The 19,113-nt window shown below is 48.2% G+C and overlaps 1 protein-coding gene across 6 annotated transcripts in view; it reads right to left on the reverse strand.

Moving 5' to 3' along the window:
• ddx4 (DEAD (Asp-Glu-Ala-Asp) box polypeptide 4) overlaps positions 1-19,113 on the reverse strand; it is a 168,718-nt gene that overhangs the window by 93,469 nt on the left and 56,136 nt on the right. For 4 of the 6 annotated variants that reach the window (XM_072497023.1, XM_072497022.1, XM_072497018.1 and 1 more), the window contains exons 2-3: positions 10,155-10,253; positions 10,016-10,070 (exon numbers count right to left, since the gene is read on the reverse strand). In XM_072497023.1, coding sequence (XP_072353124.1) covers positions 10,016-10,070; positions 10,155-10,223 — 124 coding nt within the window. In that variant the 5' untranslated portion in view covers positions 10,224-10,253. Of the gene's footprint in view, positions 1-10,015; positions 10,071-10,154; positions 10,254-18,223; positions 18,245-18,537; positions 18,631-19,113 lie in introns of those variants that run through there. The other 2 variants (XM_072497019.1, XM_072497024.1) reach the window with 2 other exon arrangements.

Here is a 19,113-nt window from a genome sequence, read left to right on the forward strand (position 1 = left end):
TCCAAAAGGTTAGGTGGGCTCACTGGGATAGAGTGGAGGAATGGACTTAAGTAGGGTGCTCTTTGTTTGCGTGGGTTTCGCCCCCACAACCCAAAGATGTGCAAGGTAGGTGGATTGAACATGCTAAATTGCCCCTTAATTGGGGAAAAAATAATTGGTTGCACTAAATTTATTTACTTTTTTTTTTTTAATTTAAAAAAAAAGCAGGGTGCTCTTTCCAAGAGCCAATGAAGACTCACCGGACCGAATAGCCTCCTTCTGCACTGCAAATTCAATGTTCTATGTCCCACAGCAATGTGGTGAACTCTCAAATGAACTCACAAAACTCAGTTCAAGGCAATTATGAACAGCAACAAATGCTGGCCCAGCCAGTGATGCCCACATCACCAGAACAAATAAAAAAAAGTTAATTTGGTGTTTTAGTTAAAAATAGAGTCTTTACTAACTTATTTAAAGTACTGCAGTCCAGCAATTCCATCCCTAGAATTTGGGACTCATAGATAGAGAGAGTGCAGATGGAGGCGATTCAGCCCACCAAGTCGGCACCTGTCCTTGGAAAGAGCACCCTACCCCCGTAACCCCACCATAACATTTTGAACACTATGGGGTAATTTTGCATGGCCAATCCACCTAACCTGCCCTTCTTTGGACTGTGGGAGAAAACTGGAGCACCTGGACGAAATCCACGCAGATACGGGAAGAATGTGCAATCTCCACACTGACAAGTCACCAGAGGCCGGAATTGAACCCGGGTTACTGGAGCTGCTAGGCAGCAGTGCTAACCACTGTTACCATGCCGCCCAATTCTCATCTTAAGCTTATACTTGCAAACTTGGAATTTTATTTAAGTGAAGACTCTTTTTAAGATGACATGGCAGTCGGTGGCATGGTAGTGCAGTGGTCAGCACTGCTGCCTCACGCGCTGAGGCCTCAGGTTCGATCCCGGCCCTGGGTCACTGTCCGTGTGGAGTTTGCACATTATTCGTGTTTGCGTGGGTCTCACCCCCACAACCCAAAGATGTGCAGGGTAGGTGGATTGGCCATGCTAAATTGCCCCTTAATTGGATTGGTTTTAAAAACTGCCGTCACTAGAGAAAAAAGTACTAGGGAAGTCTGAACACGTCCCCAGTAACAGATGTTAAGCTAACTGGCCTATAGTTACTTGTTCGATAAGTCCCCTGAACCTGATGGGTTGCATCCTATTAAAAGAAAATAGGTAGGATAGTGGATGCACCAGAAATCTCAGAATTGTAAAACAGCCAAAATAACACCCTTATTCAAAAAAGGGGGAACAAAGAACAAGTAACTGTAGGTGAATTAGCTTAATATCTGTTATGGGGAAATGTGGAGTCCATTATTAAAAGGTTGCAATAGCAGAGCGTTTAGAAATGCCTAATATAATCAAGCAGAGTCGAGACAGCATGGCTTCATGAAGAGGAATTCATGCCTTTGTCTGCCTTACAAATTTATTACACTTCTTTGAGGTATTACACTTCTTTGAGGTGGCAATGAGCAGAATATACTTGATTTCCAAAATGCATTTGATATGGTACCACGTAAAAATAAAATAAGTAGGGCAGCACAGTGGTGAGCACTGCTGCCTCATGGTGCCGAGGACCTGGGTGCAATCCCGGGCCAGGGCAGTGATTGAGAGGAGTTTGCACATTCTCCCCATTTGTGTGTGTGGGTCTCACCCCCACGGCCTAAAGATGTGCAGGGTCGGTGGGTTGGCCATGCAAAATTGCCCCTTTTTTTAAAAAGTAAATAAAGAGCCATGGTGTTGGGGGTAGCATATTAGCATGGATTGGCTCACTAATTGGTGACAGAAAATTGAGATAAGAGAGGGGCATTTTCAGGATGGCAACCTGTAACTAGTAGAGTGCCACAGGAATCCATACTGAGGCCACAATCTATATGAATGACTTGGACAAGGTAAGTGAATGCAGTATTGCTAAGTTTGCAGATGACACAAAGCAGGTGGGAAGGCAAGTGGTGAGGATGACAAGAGCCTGCAGAGATATAGACAGATTAATTGAGTGGGCAAAAGCTTGGCAGATAGAACATAATGTAGGAAATATGAAGTTATGTACTCCGGTCATAAGCATAATGAGCTGAATATGATGTAGAGAAAGACTGAAGAAACCACAGCACAGAGGGAACTGGGGGTCCTTGCCCTTAAATTTCAAAAAGCTAGCATGCAAACCAGCAGGTAATAGGGAAAGCAAATTGGCCTTCATTTCAAAGAGAATAGGGAAGCCCAGCTAAAAGTGCAGTGTATTTCGAACTCCACCATCGGCGCCCTGCCCTCCCCCCATCGGAGGTTCAGGACCCACGCCTCGTTGGCATACCTTTTAATGTGGAAAAAAAAGCCTGCTTGGTTCTCATGATCTTACTTGAATCAGGTTTAAAAGGAGGAAGAGGGCAATGCGCACATCAGGTGCAGAGTTCAGCTAGTCACTTTGTGCAGTCATCTTTGTTCAAACCTTGCACATGTAGGTCATCGTGAAAGTCAACACCAACAAAATGCTGGTTTTATTACTCCTGGGAGATGCTATCCACAATGCGGGGAGCCTCATGGGCTTTGGTATGTTGTTAAATGTGCAGTCACAGGTCAGGTACAGAAACAGTCATTCACCATTAACTGGTGCAGGGGCTAACACTGCTGCATCACAGCTCAGCAGTCCCAGGTTTGATCCTGGCCCTGGGTCACTGTCCATTCTCCCAGTGTCTGCATGGGTCTCACCCCAACGCAAAGATGTACAGGGTAGTGGATTGGCCACGGGGAGGGGGGTATAAAATGAGATATAAATATTATAATTATATATATATATAATATATATATTAATTAAACCATTAACTGGTTTATTCGCCATGGCAATGCCTCTATTGGAACCCACTTGCCAATGCCATCCTATCAGCACTCCCCGATTAGGTTTCTCCTGATCAGTACAACATGAAAAGCTTCAACAAAATTACTTTTCAACAATGTTATTGTTATAACCTGCCTGCTTACCATTGGTCGGAGACTAGTGGCAATCCCACAATCCTTTGAGTGTATGAGCTTCCCCAATTTGGGGGGGGGGGGGGGGGGGGGGGGGGCGGGCAGAGAAATCATTAGCAGACTCCCTGCATAAATAAAGATGGCCAGTTTGGAACCGGCTAGAGGAGAGCGAGCAGCAAAGGAGTTGCTGCATATGTTGTTGTAAATAAATGTTATTTCTTTCCATCCTTCAGCTCGTGCTGGATTCTTCGTGGCCCTCACAAAACTGGCGACGAGGGTTAAAGTGAATAGCTGTCTACACTGCAGAAGCCACCTCCCTGGATTTTTGTTGGATACAGGTAGGAAGTTGTTTTCTATTACACCATGCCTCTGTATGGATGTTGGGATGTTTTTGACGCTGCGCTGGAAAGCTGGAACCAGTACGCACAACGGATGCATTACTGTTTCCGGGCAAACAATATCACCGAAAAAGAGCGCCAGGTGGTCATATTGCTCACCGCCTGCGGCCCGCATAAGTTTGGGGTGATTAGGAGTCTTACGTACCCAGCTGCGCCGGACACCAAAACATTGATGAACTTGTGAACTTAGTGGGGCAACATCTTAACCCAACCCAGTCTACGATAGTCCAACGTTACCGGTTAATACCGCTGAGAGGACCCAGGAGAATCCCGTGCCGACTTTCTGTCCAGGCGATGCAGGATTGCGGAGTACTGTGACTATGGGGAGACCTTGTCAGAAATGTTACGCGACCATTTGGTTTGCGGTATTAACAATGCGGCCAGCCAGAGAAAGTGGTTAGCTGACTTTTCAACAGGCCATTCAAATAGTATTGTCCCGAGAGTGCGCAGAACGGGGAGCGCAGGAGCTACAGGGAATGGAGGTGCATGCATTGGGGCGCAACCCCTTCCGTCCGAAATCATCCCCCCGCGGTACCTTGGGCGAGGCGACATCCGGATCGACACCAGTGGCCGTCGGACATTCCTCCCCGAAAGGAGCCTTCTCAGAACCAATGGAGGAGGAGCCATGTCAGTGTCAGACTTGGGTGCCGACCCATCGCAGATGCCGGTCCTGGAGTGCCGTCGTTCCGACAGAAACTGGGGCCAGCCCAGTGGCCGTAACTGGGACCAGCCCAGAGGCCGTACCTTCCATGTGGATGAACCTGCGGCGACTACTCCTGAGGACGTGGAGACGGAGGACGACTGCCTGCAGCTGCATTGTGTGGCAGCTCCCCGTGTGGCCCCCATTAAGGTGACAGTACAGGTCAATGGACACCCGCTCGAGATGGACACTGGCGCAGCGGTCTCCGTGCTCGCACAGAGGACATTCGACCGCATCAAGCAGGGTATACAGACCCTTACATTAACCAACACACAGGACAGGTTGGCCACCTGGGGGTGGATATTGGACATTGCAGGAACTACGATGACCCCTGCTGTTTATGGACGCCAAGAGGAGAGTTTCCCCACTTATCGTGGTGCGCGGCCATGGGCCCAGCCTGTTGGGTCGGGACTGGTTGCGCCATTTGCGGCTGCAGTGGCAGCACATCCTCCAAACAGTTTCTGGGGTGTTGACTGAGGTGCTTGGATGATACCAATAAGTATTCCAGCCCGGTTTGGGGGAAAAGGGGCCGTAGCCCGTATCAAAGTTGAACGAGGAGCAACGCCGTGCTATTTCCGGGCGTGCCCGGTGCCTTACGTCTTGCTCGAGAAGGTAGAAGGGGAGCTCACTCATTTGGAGACTTTGGGTATTATCAGGCCCGTCCGTTCCTCGCTGACTGGGCAGCACCAATTGTACCTGTAATGAAGCCAGATGCCACAGTCCGCTTGTGCGGCGACTATAAACTGAGTGGATACGGCTTCCCGGCTCGACCGATACCCAATGCCTCACATAGAGGATCTCTACGTAAAGCTTGCAGGCGGACTCTCGTTCACAAAATTAGGTAAGAGTCACGCCTACGTCCAGCTGGAGCTGGATCCTGCCTCCCAGCCATATGTAACGATTAATACACACCGGCCCTTTGGGGTATCCTCTGCCTGCGGCGACAGCGGTAGGGGAGCCGTGACCAGGGCTGCCAAACTGGTGCCCCTGCACGAATCTGCCGCCACTCGCTGCCAGATAGACCCCGTACCCACCATCCACTTCCTTATCATAGCTATGTTAGCCGCCCAGTAGCTATGTTAGCCGCCCAGTAGTTGATCAGACACGGCAATGTCACTCCCCCCTCGCTGCGGCTCCTTTCAAGCATTGCCTTCTTCACACGCGGGGATTTTCCCGCCCAGACAAAGCTCATGATTTTGCCAGTCCTTTTGAAGAAGGACCGTGGGATAAAGGTCGGGAGGCACTGGAAGATGAACAGAAATCTAGGGAGGATTGTCATCTTTACAGTCTGCACCCTCCCCGCCAGTGTCAGCGGGAGTGCATCCCATCTCAGAAACTCCCTCTTCATTTGTTCACCACCCTCGTCAAATTTAACTTATGTAACCTGCCCCAGTCTCGTGCCACCTTTATCCCCAAGTACCGGAAACTTTCCTCCACCAACCTAAATGGCAGCTCCAGTCTATTCTCCTGGCCCCTTGCCTGTACCACAAACATCTCACTCTTGGCCATATTTAATTTGTACCCTGAAAACCGGCCGATCTTCCTCAATGTTTCCAGTATATTTTCCATCCCGGCCAGTGGGTTCTACACGTACAGGAGCAGATCGTCCGCATAGAGAGATCCTATGGTTTCCCCCCCCCCCCTAGTCATTCCCTTCCACCCCTTCGCAGTTCTCAACGCCATCGCCAACAGCTTTATGGCCAGCACGAACAGCAATGGGGAGAGTGTGCACCCCTGTCTGGACCCGTGGTGTAGTCTGAAATAATCGGACATGATACTGTTCGTCCGAACGCTAGCTTTTGGGGCCTGGTCCAATAGTCTGACCCAATTAACCAGTCCCTCCCCAAATTTAAACCGTCCAAGCACCTCCCAAATAGCCCCATCCCACCTGGCGAAGGTTTTCTAGGCGTCCATTGCCACCACTACCTCCACCTCCTTGCTCGCGGGGGCATCATGATCACATTAAGCAATCTTCTCAAGTTAGCTGTCAGCCGCCTGCCTTTCACAAACCCTGTCTGATCGTCCCCAATCACCTCCGGTACGCAGTCCTCAATTCTAATCGCCAGGACCTTGGCATCCACATTGATCAGGGAGATGGGTCACCTGTATGACCCGCAGGATTCCTGGTCCTTGTCCTGCTTCAATATCAGCGAGATGGTGGCTTGCGACATAGGTGGCAGGGTCCCGCTGTCCCTTGCCTCATTAAAAACCCTTGGCAGGACCGGTCCAACGATCTCCGAGATCTTCTTGTAAAACTCTACTGGGTACCCATCCGGCCCCGGGGCTTTCCCCGACTGCATGGCCTTTAGGCCCCCCCAATACCTCCTCCGCTCCAATCGGGGCCCCCAGCCCGTCCACTAGTCCCCTGCCTACTTTTGGAAGGTTAGTCCATCCAGGAACCTTTTCATCTCCTCCGGCTCTTCCGGGGGTTCGGAATTGTACAGCTTACTAAAGAAGTCCCGAAATACCTTATTCAGTCCTGCCGGGTCCTCCACTCTGCTCCCCATCAACCACTCTACTTATTTTCCTGGCCACCTCCCTCTTCCTGAGTTGCTGCGCTAGCAATCTGCTGGCCTTCTCCCAGTGCTCATACACCACTCCCCTCGCCTACCCAAGTTGTTCCACGGCCCTGCTAGTGGATAGCACCCCCAGTTCCGCCTTCAATCTCCATCTCTCCCAGAGTAGGTCCTCCCCAGGGACCCCGCTTGTTCGTCTATCCGGTGAATTTCCCTAACCAATCTGTCCATTTCTGCTCTGTCCGCCCTGACACTTGTGAGCCCGAATTGAGATGAACTCGCCCCTCACTAATGCCTTCAGCACCTCCCACACGGTCGCTGCTGAAACCTCCCCCGTATCGTTCACCTGCAAGTAATTTTGCATACACGTCCGAAGTCTCACATATCCCCTCCTCCGACAACAGTCCTACGTCTAACCTCCATTGCAGGCATTGGTAATTCGCCCCCCCGACCTGCAGGTCCACCCAGTGCGGGGCATGGTCCGAGATAGTGATTGCCGAGTATTCAGTATTCTTTACCTCCCCTACAGACCCTGCTCACGATTTTATTTATTTATTTATTTATTTTTTAAATATATAAATCAATCCTAGAATATACTTTATGAACATGCGAATAAAACAAATAGCCCCTTCCTGTCGGCTGTCTGGCTCTCCATGGGTCTACAGCCCCCATTTGCTCCATGAACTCTTTCAGCTCCCTTGCCATTGCTGGGAGTCTACCCGTTCTGGGACATGACCAGTCCAGCCCCGGGTCAAGGACCGTATTAAAGTCCCCCCCATTATCAACTTACGCGAGTCTAGGTCCGGGATCTTCCCCAGCACTCTTTTGATAAAGTCAACGTCGTCCCAGTTTGCCGCGTATATGTTCACCACCACCACTCTTCTCCCCTCCAGCTTGCCCCTTACCATAAAGGAATCTGCCCCCACCGTCTGAGACTACACCTTCCACCTCAAATTGAACCCGCTTATTGATCATAATTGCTACCCCCCTGGACTTAGAATCCAAGTCAGAGTGGAAGACCTGGCTGATCCAGCCCTTCCTCAGCCTAGTCTGGTCAGACACTTTCAGATGAGTCTCCTGCAACATAATTACGTCCGCCTTTAGAGCCCACAAACACACGTGCCTTTTTAACTGGCTCATTTAGTCCCCTGACATGCCAGGTGATCAGCACCCCCCCCCCCCCAAATCTGCTAGCCCGGTGACTCATCGCTCCGGCACCCCCTTGTCTCATTCCCATAGTTTCCCCGACCTCATCTCCCACTCCCCAGCACACCATGCCCCACTGGAGCAGTCTAAGATGGGAAAGATCAAACAAGATGTAAACATCAAACAGCACCATGAGGCTGCTCCAGGTACAATACAGTTCCAGCTGTGTACACAGAAAAAAAAAAAAAAGTGTTAACCCATGTCCCTTTCTGAGCACTAAAAAAAAATATATAACACCGCAATAACCCAGTACTCGTACATCCCCCATCCGAAACAAACATAAAAACCATAGACCTAAATGAAACAAAAGCCCCCAACCAGCATCTTTAATCCCCATTGCTGACCGGCCACCCTTTTGTTACAATACAGGCTCCAGCGCACTCAGAGCCCAACAAAAGGTACCCACCACAACAGAAGAAAAAAAAATGAGAAAATAAAAACCACAGAAAAAAAAAGGAAAAAGACCATACAGAAGGGGGGGGGGGGGGGTACCCTCCCCCAACAGGCAAACACTGCCCACAAAAAAATACATCACAAGGCACCTTTAAAGCAGTAAACAGTCGACCTGCAGTCCAGGCACAGTAGGCGTCCCATCAAACAGTAATTCTCGGACCCTAGCTTGTGTCTGTGGGTCCTTTTTTCGAGACCAGCCCCTGATCCCTCACAAAGACCATCGCTTCTTCGGGCTCAGAGAAGTAGTGTTGGCCCTGATGCGTAACCCAAAGACGGGCCGGGAAAGCAGACCAAACTGCGTGCTTTTTGAACAACACCTCCTTAACTTGTTTAAAGTCTGCTCGCCGCCCTGGCCACCTCCTGGCAAATGTGAAGGACACTGTTAATCCACGTGCTGCTCTTGGCACTCTTTGCCCACTGCAACACCCGCTCCTTCTCCACAAACCTGTGGAACCTAATCACCATCGGACGGGTGGGCCCCCCCGGACGCACCTGTCTCGCCTGTACTCTGTGTCCCCTCCAGCTCCGGCGGTTGCGGACAGGCTTCAGCCCCCATCAGCTGCATCAACAGGTCCGCCACGAACGCTGTGGCATCAGCTCCCTGCCGACCCCTCCGGGAGGCCGATGATCCTCAGATTTTGTCTACGGGCTTTATGTTCCAGCTCCTCTACTCTGTCCAGCAGTCTTTTCTGTCTCTCCTTCAACCCGTCGACTTCTAGTGCAGCAATCGTCTGTGCGACCACCTGCTCCTCCACTGCCTCCCCCAGCTCCTTAACTTTTTCATCCTGGGCATTCAGTCTCTGGTTCAGCTGATCCATTGGCTTCTGAAATGGGTCCAAGTTATCCCGCTCCAACGACTCAAAACTGCTCTTCTTCACCTGCAGCTTGTTTTCCAGCGCCTGCTGGATGGCCGGGTCCAAGGTCCGTAGGTCCACCATCTTCGCTCCCGGGTCAGCTTCCCCTGCACCTTGCCTTTGTCCCTTCCTCTCCCATTTGCGCTGCTTTCTGCTCTCCCGCAGTTCCATGCAGCTCTGCTTGCTCCTTCACCCCCCCCCAGTGGCCATCCTTTCAGCACTCCACAGCCCCGCAAAAGCGGGGAACCAGTTCCTCAAATCCCGCCGGAGTGAGAGCCCCCGAATGTGCAGCTCACTCACTCATTGCCGCCACCGGAAGTCCTTGTTCCTTTATTTCTTAACAAACATTGATTTTATAGTGAAATAAATGCATGTGGGCATAATTTCCAGATTGCAGAACCGCTCCTTGTACTATATGGAAAAACTGTTTTGGCAGTTACTTCAAGTTTCTCTACTGGGATTTGGGGCAGCTCAGCCTTTACCCATCAGCCTAACATTACAAGAAACAGTGAGCCACGAAGTGGAAACAACCACAAGGTAAAAACGTACCTAATGCAGTGGTCCAGCCGTGGGTATATATATACCAGTGGGTCGTGTACAACAACAGAGAAGCGATGGGATTGAAATGCATGGATCACAAGCATCTGAAGCCAGGAAGTCAATGGGGTTAAAAAGGTAAATTCATTATGAGCAAATGGTGCACGGTAGTTAGCAATGCTGCCTCACGGCACCGAAGTTCGATCCCAGCTCTGGGTCACTGTCAAGTGTGGAGTTTGCACATTCTCCCAGTGTTTGTGTGGGTTTCGCAACATTTTAAAACTCAATTGACTATTTTTTGCAATTTTAGATTTATTTTTATACAACAATCTCACCATAGGATAACTTACCTTTCAAGCCAAAAGTCCGATTGCCATTGATGATATCTTCATTCATTAGGCCAGCCTAAAGTAAAAATACACAGCCAATATTTACAAAGAAATCGGAATTCAGAAATCAACAAACACTTCAAAACAGCAAAACACCTACCATATCATTGAAAGATGGAATAATGGCTACAGGTTCTGTTCCCAGCTCTGCGTCCCAGTCTTCTGTCATTTTGAGGGAGTCTACTTATCCACAAGACAACTGTAATCAAAACAAAAAGTTTAAGTAGATTTATTAGGATTTCACATTTTTAGAATTGGGTACTTAAAAAAAGACTGGGGTACAGGTATTGTGTATTTTTAAGGATATTCATTAGGATTTCACATTTTTGCAAGCATTACAAAATTACGAAATGGATACATTGCAGCAAGGAGGAGAAAAAAATGGCTCAACATACATGAATACAGAGGGGACCAGGAGAACAACAAACTGGCTCAATACAATCATTTGACATAGCTAGATGCAAGGGAGACACAGGATGAAGCTATAAAACTAGTATTTACGATGAGAATGGAGGATAACTTTTTCCGCGCAATGTTCCATCTCCCTCAACTCTAGCAGTACTAGAAGCACCAATGACACACCCAAGGTATTCTTGAATACCACAGAACGAACCAACATCATTCCATACATTTGTAAAGAGGACCGGTAACAACATGTTTAAATTATGGTCAAGTCTTCAGGGCCTCCCAAAATCAGAGGAAAACGGTGGACCCTGGAGGGAGGGTGAGTAACGTCCAGGGTTATTGAAGAACAGGAGGGAGGTGGAGAACCTCGAACCATGGTGCAAAAACAACCTCTCCCTCAATGTCAGCCAAACCAAGGAGCTGGTAATTGCCTTCAGGAAGTGAAGTGTCGTACACGCCCATGTCTGTATCAATGGTGCAGAGGTGATGCTGGACAGCTTCAAATTACTAGGTGCACATATCAACAACCTGTCCTGGTCCACCCACGTCACACTACGACCAAGAAAGCACAACAGCACCTATACTTCCTCAGGAAACTAGGGCATGTCCACATTCACTCTTACCAATTTTTACAGATGCACCACAGAAAGCATCCTATCTGGCTGCATCAAAGCCTGGTACAGCAAAACTTGACCCAAGACCTTAAGAAACTTCAGAGAGTCGTGAACACAGCCCAGTCCAGTTCATCACCCAAAACTGTCTCCCATCCATTGACTGTCTACACTTCCTGCTGCCTTGGGAAAACGGCAGCATAATCAAAGACCTCTCCCATCCAGGTTATTCGCTCCCCCCAACTTCTTTCATCGGGCAGGAGATAATGAACGCACCAACAGATTCAAAAACAGCTTCTTGCAGCAGTGGCGCAGTGGGTTAGCCCCACTGCACCGAGGTCCCAGGTTCGATCCTGGCTCTGGGTCACTGTCCATGTGGAGTTTGCACATTCTCCCTGTGTTTGCATGGGTTTCGCCCCACAAGCCAAAGATGTGCAGGGTAGGTGGATTGGCCATGCTAAATTGCCCCTCAATTAGAAAAAAAATAATTGGGTACTCTAAATTTATATTAAAAAACACAGCTTCGTCTCCACTGTTACCAGACTCATGAATGACCCTTATGGACTGAATGGATCTCTTCACACATCTTCTCAACTGTTGTTCGCACGATTGTCTGTATGCTTCACCCAATGTCCATGTATTTACATTGTGTATTTATCATACGTCCGATGTTTTTTTTTCATGCATGGAACAATCTGCCTGGACTGTATGAAAAACAAAACGTTCACTGTACCTCGGTACACGTGACAAAAATCTAAACTAGAGAACATACCACCTCTTTGGATAAGTGACCATTTAATGGATCCAGGGTTACAGATTCAGCTCTCCAGCCTTGAGGTGCAAGGGCAGATGTGTGTTGAGACTCCCCACAACCCACGTGCTTGATTGCAATTATATTCGGGCACCCTTCCTCAGTCCCCCTATACTGGACAGTGCCGATCTCAGAACTCACTTGTGCCAAGCGTAGGTTATCAAACCTTTTCTGCCCAGTCCCTCTTTGTTTTTTTTGGGGGGGGGGGGGGGGGGGGGGGAGGAAAGAAAGAGAGGAAGGAGAAAGAGAGAGAGAGAGAAAGAGGAAGGAGAAAGAGAGAGAGAGAGAGAGAAAGAGGAAGGAGAAAGAGAGAGAGAGAGAGAGAAAGAGGAAGGAGAAAGAGAGAGAAAAAATGAACAGATATAGAATAGGTATGTCACAAATTAATGAGTAGGGCAGCAGAGGGGGGAGGGGGGGGAGAAACAGATGCACAAAGTACTACAAAGATGACAGGTTAACAAAAGTATTAAAAAAGATACACACGGCAAAGGGAAGGACAAACTCAAAACAAAGTCACCATTATTAGAACAAAAACCTGCATCCTCGGGTCTTAAAAGGAAGTGGCTGCAGCGAGAGTAGATGCATTGATTCTGGCATAATTGTAGCAGATTGGAAATGTAATACCACTATTCAGAAAGGAGGGAGGCAAAGCACAAAAACACAGTTCACTTAATCCGACATCAGTCATTGGGAGAGAGGTCATGGCACAACACTTAGAAAACCATAATACCAGCAGACACAGTCAGAGTTTTGGGAGTGGGAATTTCTTTGATGTAACAAGTAGGATGGATATATGGGTACAAATTAGATGTAGGGAAAAGAATTGGTACAATTAAATATGGGGAAATTCAAAAGGCGCTTGATAAGGTGCTAATTAAAAGATTATGGCACAAATAAACCCTCATGGTGTTCAGGGTAATGTATTAGCATGGACAAAACATAATGGAAAACAGCACGGATCAATGGATCATTTTCAGGTTGACAAACAAACCAGTGAAGTGTGGCAGGATTCGAGCTGGGGCCTCAATATTGACTATCCATATTAATGACTTGGATGAAGGCTACTGTATTGTAGCCAAATTTCCTGATGATACAAAGATGCAATGCAGTGATGGGCAACCTATGCCAGTGAGTGGGTTAGACGAATGACCTCCATTCGTTGCACATCAGGCTTGTTCACTAACCATGAAATATGTATATTTTATTACAAGTTATTTAAAAAATGCTTAATTATTTATACACTAATAGAATTGTCATCAACTTCAAATGGTTAAAAAAAAAATATTTACACTTTGGATGCAAAGGGAGCTCATGGCTCTCATCAATATTGTGAGATCAGCACACACCTCACTTGCCCTTGCTTTTCAGTCATACCGGTAGGAAAAAACATGGATGGAAATCAATGGAATGTGACAACTCTGCACGTGGGCAATAGTCAAGAAAAATGTCTCATGGGCCCACTCAAAACCCTCAGATGGGCCTCAGGTGGCCCACTATTGATGTAAAGGGTCTGCAAAGCAATATAATACAAAACGGAGCAGATTAGGCCTGGTCATTGGCATTTCAAAGAATGAAAGGTGATCTTATTGAAACAATAAGGAATCTAGAGCCAAGAACAGAGTTCGAAAATAAGCGGTCTTCTATTTAAGACAGACGAGGAGGAATTTCTTCTCTCAATATCCCTTGGAACTCTTCCACAGCAGTGCAAGCTGCATTGTTAAATATATTAAAAGCAGAGATGGACAGCATTTTGGTTAACAAGGGAGTCGAGGCACAAAAGTGGCTTTTGGCCACAATCAAGATCATGCATGGTTTTATTGAATGGCAGAGCAGGCTAGATAGGCCAATTGACCTACTCTAGACCCAAATCATAAAATGGTTATAGCACAAGAAGCACCACTATTCAGCCCATCATGTCTGTGCTAGTTCTCCAGAAAAGCAACTCAAGCTGGACCACTACCCCACTTTTCCCCTCTCCTGCCAAGTAATTAATTTCCTCTTCCAATAATTACCTAATTCCCTTTTGAAAGACAATTTCATCCACATCCACTAACTCAGGTAGATCCTTACCACCCACACTAAATATTTTTCCCCCATGTTGCCTTTGGTTCTTTTGCTAGTCACCTTAAAACCAGTATCCTCTGGTTCGCGATCCTTCCACTCATGGAAAGACTTCCTTTCTTCTCAATCAAGATGCCTCATGATTTTGAAAACATCTGGCAATCTCCTCTTAACCTTCTCCAATGAGAACCCAGCTTCTGCATTCTATCCTTGTAACTAAAGTTGCTCATCACTGGAACGTCTCATTAATCTTTCCTGAAACCCCTCTCAATGTCTTCACATCCTTCCTAAAGTGTGGTGCCCAGAATTGGGCAAAACATTTCAGCCAAAGGCCAAACTAGTGTTTAGTTTTTCTTTTATTAAATTTAGAGTGCCAAATTCATTTTTCTAATTAAAGGGTTAATTTAGCATGGCCAATCCAACTATCCTGCACATCTTTGGGTTGTGAGGGTGAAACCCACGCAAACACAGAGAATGTGCAAACTCCACACGGACAGTGACCCAGGGTCGGGATCAAACCTGGGACCCAGGTGCCATGAGGCAGCAGTGCTAACACTGCACCACTGTGCTGCCCCCCATTGAGGTTTTGATATATTTTTGTTGCAGTGCCCCACCAGGGGCAGCCACCTGTCCCTTTTGATTAATTTGTTTAATCAAAATAAAATGTACATACCCCAGGTCAAACTCACTTTAGAATGACCTTTCATCATTATTCCCACCAAGATGAATCACTTCATACTTCTTTGCATTAAATTTTATCTGCCACTTTTCTGCCCATTCCATCAATATATGGCCTTTTAAAGTATATCACGCCCTCTGCACAGTTCATAATACTGCGAAGTTTTGTTGTCATCTGCAAATTTTGAAATGTACACTAGTCTAACTAACACTGATCAAGAAAAGCAGTGTTCCCAATACCAACCCCTGGGGAAGCCCACGGCATACTATCCTCCAGTCAAAAAAAAAACCTGTTACCACTATGATCTCATCAACTTTGGATTCATGCTGCCATAATAATATTTTTTTTTTTTTTTTTTTTTTTAAACTAAATTTAGAGCACCCAATTCATTTTTTCCAATTAAGGGGCAATTTAGAGTGGCCAATCCACCCACCACATCTTTGGGTTGTGGGGGCAAAACCCACGCAAACATGGAGAGAATGTGCAAACTCCACACAAGACAGTGACCCAGTGACCCAGGATCGCACCTGGGACCCCGACACCGTGAGGCAGCAGGGGTAACCCACCGCGCCGCAGCAGGGGTAACCCACTGTGCCGCCACTATAATAACTTATCAGAAGTAGGCTTCAATGAAGCGACTGTGAAAAGCCTCCAGTCGCCACATTCTGGCAACTGTTCAGGGAAGCTGGTACGGGAATTGAACCTGCGCTGCTGGCCTTGTTCTGCATTACAAGCCAGCTGTTTAGCTCACTGTGCTAAACCAGTAATGCCTTTTACTCTAGAAGTTTTTAAAACCTTGCTGACAAGCCTTTAAGGCACTTCATCAATCAATGCCTTTTGGAAGCTGATGTACCACAGAGAAACTGAATTATACTCATCAACCCTGTGACCTCAAAAATCATTTGCCCTTTATGCCATGTTGGTTTTCTTTATTTAATTACACAGATCAAAGTTAATTTTATTGACTTCCGGTGGCGCCCTCGAGGAAGCAGGTCGCAGGTCGGATCGCTCCCGCCCGCGATGGGCAAACGGACCTGTTTTGCAGGATTTCTTCGGGACCTGGCGGCCTGAATCGGTGGAGGAGACGAAAAGAAGAGGTTTTCCTCCCGGGGTATGGACAGTCGGACCAGAAGTGGTTGAGTGGAGCGGCGAAGTTCGAAGCAGGAGCAGCGGGGACCTCTGACCGGGCGGCGAAGCATGGCGGCCAGCAGGGAACAGGGAGCGGAGGCTCACTGGCCAAGGGAGCAGCAGATGGAGTTTTTTTTCGGAGCTGCTTCGCCGACTTGAAGAGGGACACGTTGGACCCGATGAGGGCGGTGATGGACCGAATGGTCGAGGTGCAGGCGGTCCAAGAGAAGACGCTCAGGGAGGTCGAGGTGAAGCTCTCCACCCAGGTGGACACAGTAACGGAGCTGGAGCACGAGGTAGAGGAGCTGAATGCCCGCCAGAGGATGCAGGAGCAGCTTGAAGAGCTGGGGAACAGAGCCAGGAGGCAGAACCTGAGGATCGTGGGCCTCCCCGAGGGCTGAGAGAGATCGGATGGTGGCGCATACGTGATGGGTATGCTCGAGGCGCTGATAGGACCGGAGGCCTTCCCTCGACCCCTGGAGTTGGATGGGGCACATAGAGCCCCCGCAAGGAAGCCCAGGACAGGTGACCGACCGAGGCCCTTGGTGGTTCGCTTTCACCGGCTTGCCGACAGGGATCAGGTGCTGCGATGGGCCAAGGCGGAGAGGAGCAGCAGAGGGGAGAACTGCGAGGTGCGCATCTAACAGGACTTGGGAGCGGAGCTGGCCAAGAGGCGTGCAGGATTCATCAAGGTAAAGGCAGCCCTCTTCAAAAAGCAGGTGAGATTTGGAATGCTGTATCCTGCGAAGCTTTGGGTGACGTTTGAGGAACTTCATTACTACTTCGAGACACCAGAACAGGTTTGGGCCTTTATTAAAGAGAGGAAGCTGGACTTGAACTAACGGACATTTGGTTTGTTTTTCAATGCTCTACAGTGGCGGCGGTATGTTAACCTAACTTGTTTTGACTAGAAAATGGACTTTTATTAAAAGAAGAAGCTGGACTTGAACTAAAGGACTCTGGGCTCACAGAGCTGTTGTGTGGCGGCGGTCCGTTAAATTATCCTGCACTGTAATGTTTTATTTAAGATTGTATTCAGCCTGGACAGAGAACAGGGACTGGAGGGCGCACTGCTTAGGGAGAGTTTGGGAGCTTGCAACGGGGGGGCGGTGGGGCCTGCAAAGGGGGTTCCGCACTTGGTATCTTTTGGCAGGAGACCGGGGCCTCTGATCGGGGGATGGGCTGGGTAAGGGACTTGAAAGGGCACAGGAAGATACAATTAGGTTAATGGGTCTTTGGGGTGTGGGGGGAGGGCCCGAGCATTCGGGCGGGAGACAGCCAGGCGCTAAGGGCAGGGGTCAACGTAGTTAGTGTAGGTCGGGGGGCACCAGGGAGAGTAGAAGGGGCGGGCTAACATGTCAACCCACACCAAGGCCAGATTGTCCTGTAGTTACTAAATTTATCCTGATACCCTTTTTTGAACAAGGGTGTGTGCGCACGCAACATCTGCAATTCTCCAGTCCTCCAGCACTGTCCCCATAATTAAAAGGAGATTCGCAAGATTATGGTCAATGCTGCACCAAATTAAAAATGGTCCTGGTGACTTATCAACTTTTAATCCCAGCCAGCATTTCCAATACCTGCTCTTTAACCATTCCAGTGACTCAACCACCTCCTTCCTAACTTTAATTTGTTTGTCCTTTCCTATGGATAATCTAAATCTCATGATACTATGATCACTTTCTCCCAAATGTTCCCCTATTCACACTTGGCCACTTCATTCCCCAGAACCAGATTCAGCAATGCCCACTTCCTCATTGGGTAAGATACAACGTTCCAGAAAATTCCCCTGAACACTTCCAGACTTGAAAGCCTCTCCCTCCTCTCTACTTTTTACTCTACTGTTACCCCAGTCTACATCTGGACAACTCAAGATCCCATCAGTACTAGTTTTTGCACCTTGTTCTATATCTTTCCCACTATTTGGAGGTTTACATAGAATATACCCAGTAGCATAATGGTAGCAAATAGAATATATTCTTGACCTCTTCTCACCCAACTGCAATTTTATTCTTATAAACACACTGCCACCTTTCTTTCCTGAACACCTTCGCATCCAGCAGAATATTTAGTCCCCAGGTGCTGCCATTTCTTTTGAGCCATGTTTCCTGTTATCGCCACATAATCATACTCTCACATGGCCTTTTGCATCTGCAACGCACCCCCATTTACTGTACTCTGCATTTATGTACATGCATAGTAGTAAGCTTTACAATTTACACCTGGTTTACCAGGTGTAGTGGTCCTCTCTGCAGCGAATTTAAACCTTCCCAAACAGCACTCCTGAAACAACTCACAAGGACATTGGTCACATCTCTGTTCCGGTACCATCTGTCCAGTCTGTCGGTGTCCCAGCTCCCCTGGAAATCAGTCTCAATGTCGCAGGAATTTAAAACCCTGCGCCAACACCAACATTCATCTTCCCTGCACTCACTGGTTCACGGTGGCAATGCACAGAGGAAATTGGGTTTTACCTGAAAACACCCGAATTGCAAACCCTCTGGGCTGAGCAAGAGGCTGGTCGACATTCACCCCCAATCCCAGCATTAGAACAAAGAGCTGCGGTAAAATCCAGACATCATTTCACACATTCGACAGCCTTTAGACACCAGATATTTACTCCGGCCCTCAAGTTCTTTCCTGCTGCTGGCGAACACGAGGGTCCGTCCCAGCCATTAACTGACATCGTTATCCCGGCCAGCTGTTTGGTTGGGGGCAGTATTTATTTGAGCCGTGGGCCGGGGTCACTATACCATCTCATCCTCCAGAGCGGGGCACTTTTACTTACTCAGGGTATTTGGGAGAGGAAGGAAAGGGGATCTTTTTCCTTGGCCTCCTCCTCCTCGCCTCCGTTTGGCGCCTTTTCCAGGCTCACGTGGCCCCTCCGGCGAGTGCACGTGACGCGTGACGTTTGGCGCCTGACGCACGGCTGCGTACCCATTGTGACGCACAACCGTCGCGGGCCGCCGCGAGAACCCCCCCCCCCCCCCCCGCGCGTGCGCCGTTCCCGGGACTCAGCTGTGACCACTGTGGTAACCAGAGGCTGGAGGAGCAGCCTGCAAGTTAACCCTTTGGGTGGATCACAAAGAGTGAGGAGGCCGAAACCCTTCTCTTCCCCAAGAGAATTCGCACCACTTAAATTAAAAATTATGCAGTCTGAATCACTTTCACACTCGGTGGTCACGGTGATCTCCAAAATTATGTAAGGCTGTTGAGTAAAAAGTTGCACATAATTTACGCAACTACTCTGAACCCTAGCGTACCTAGATACAAGACTCAGCCAAGACACAAGGAAAAAGCCGCAACACCAATGCCAGAAGGCGTCAACTTTCAACTAAGGCAATATCTAATTTAACCATTTTAT

This window comes from Scyliorhinus torazame, chromosome 3, assembly GCF_047496885.1.
Source record: "Scyliorhinus torazame isolate Kashiwa2021f chromosome 3, sScyTor2.1, whole genome shotgun sequence".
In the NCBI taxonomy this organism is placed as follows: domain Eukaryota; kingdom Metazoa; phylum Chordata; class Chondrichthyes; order Carcharhiniformes; family Scyliorhinidae; genus Scyliorhinus; species Scyliorhinus torazame.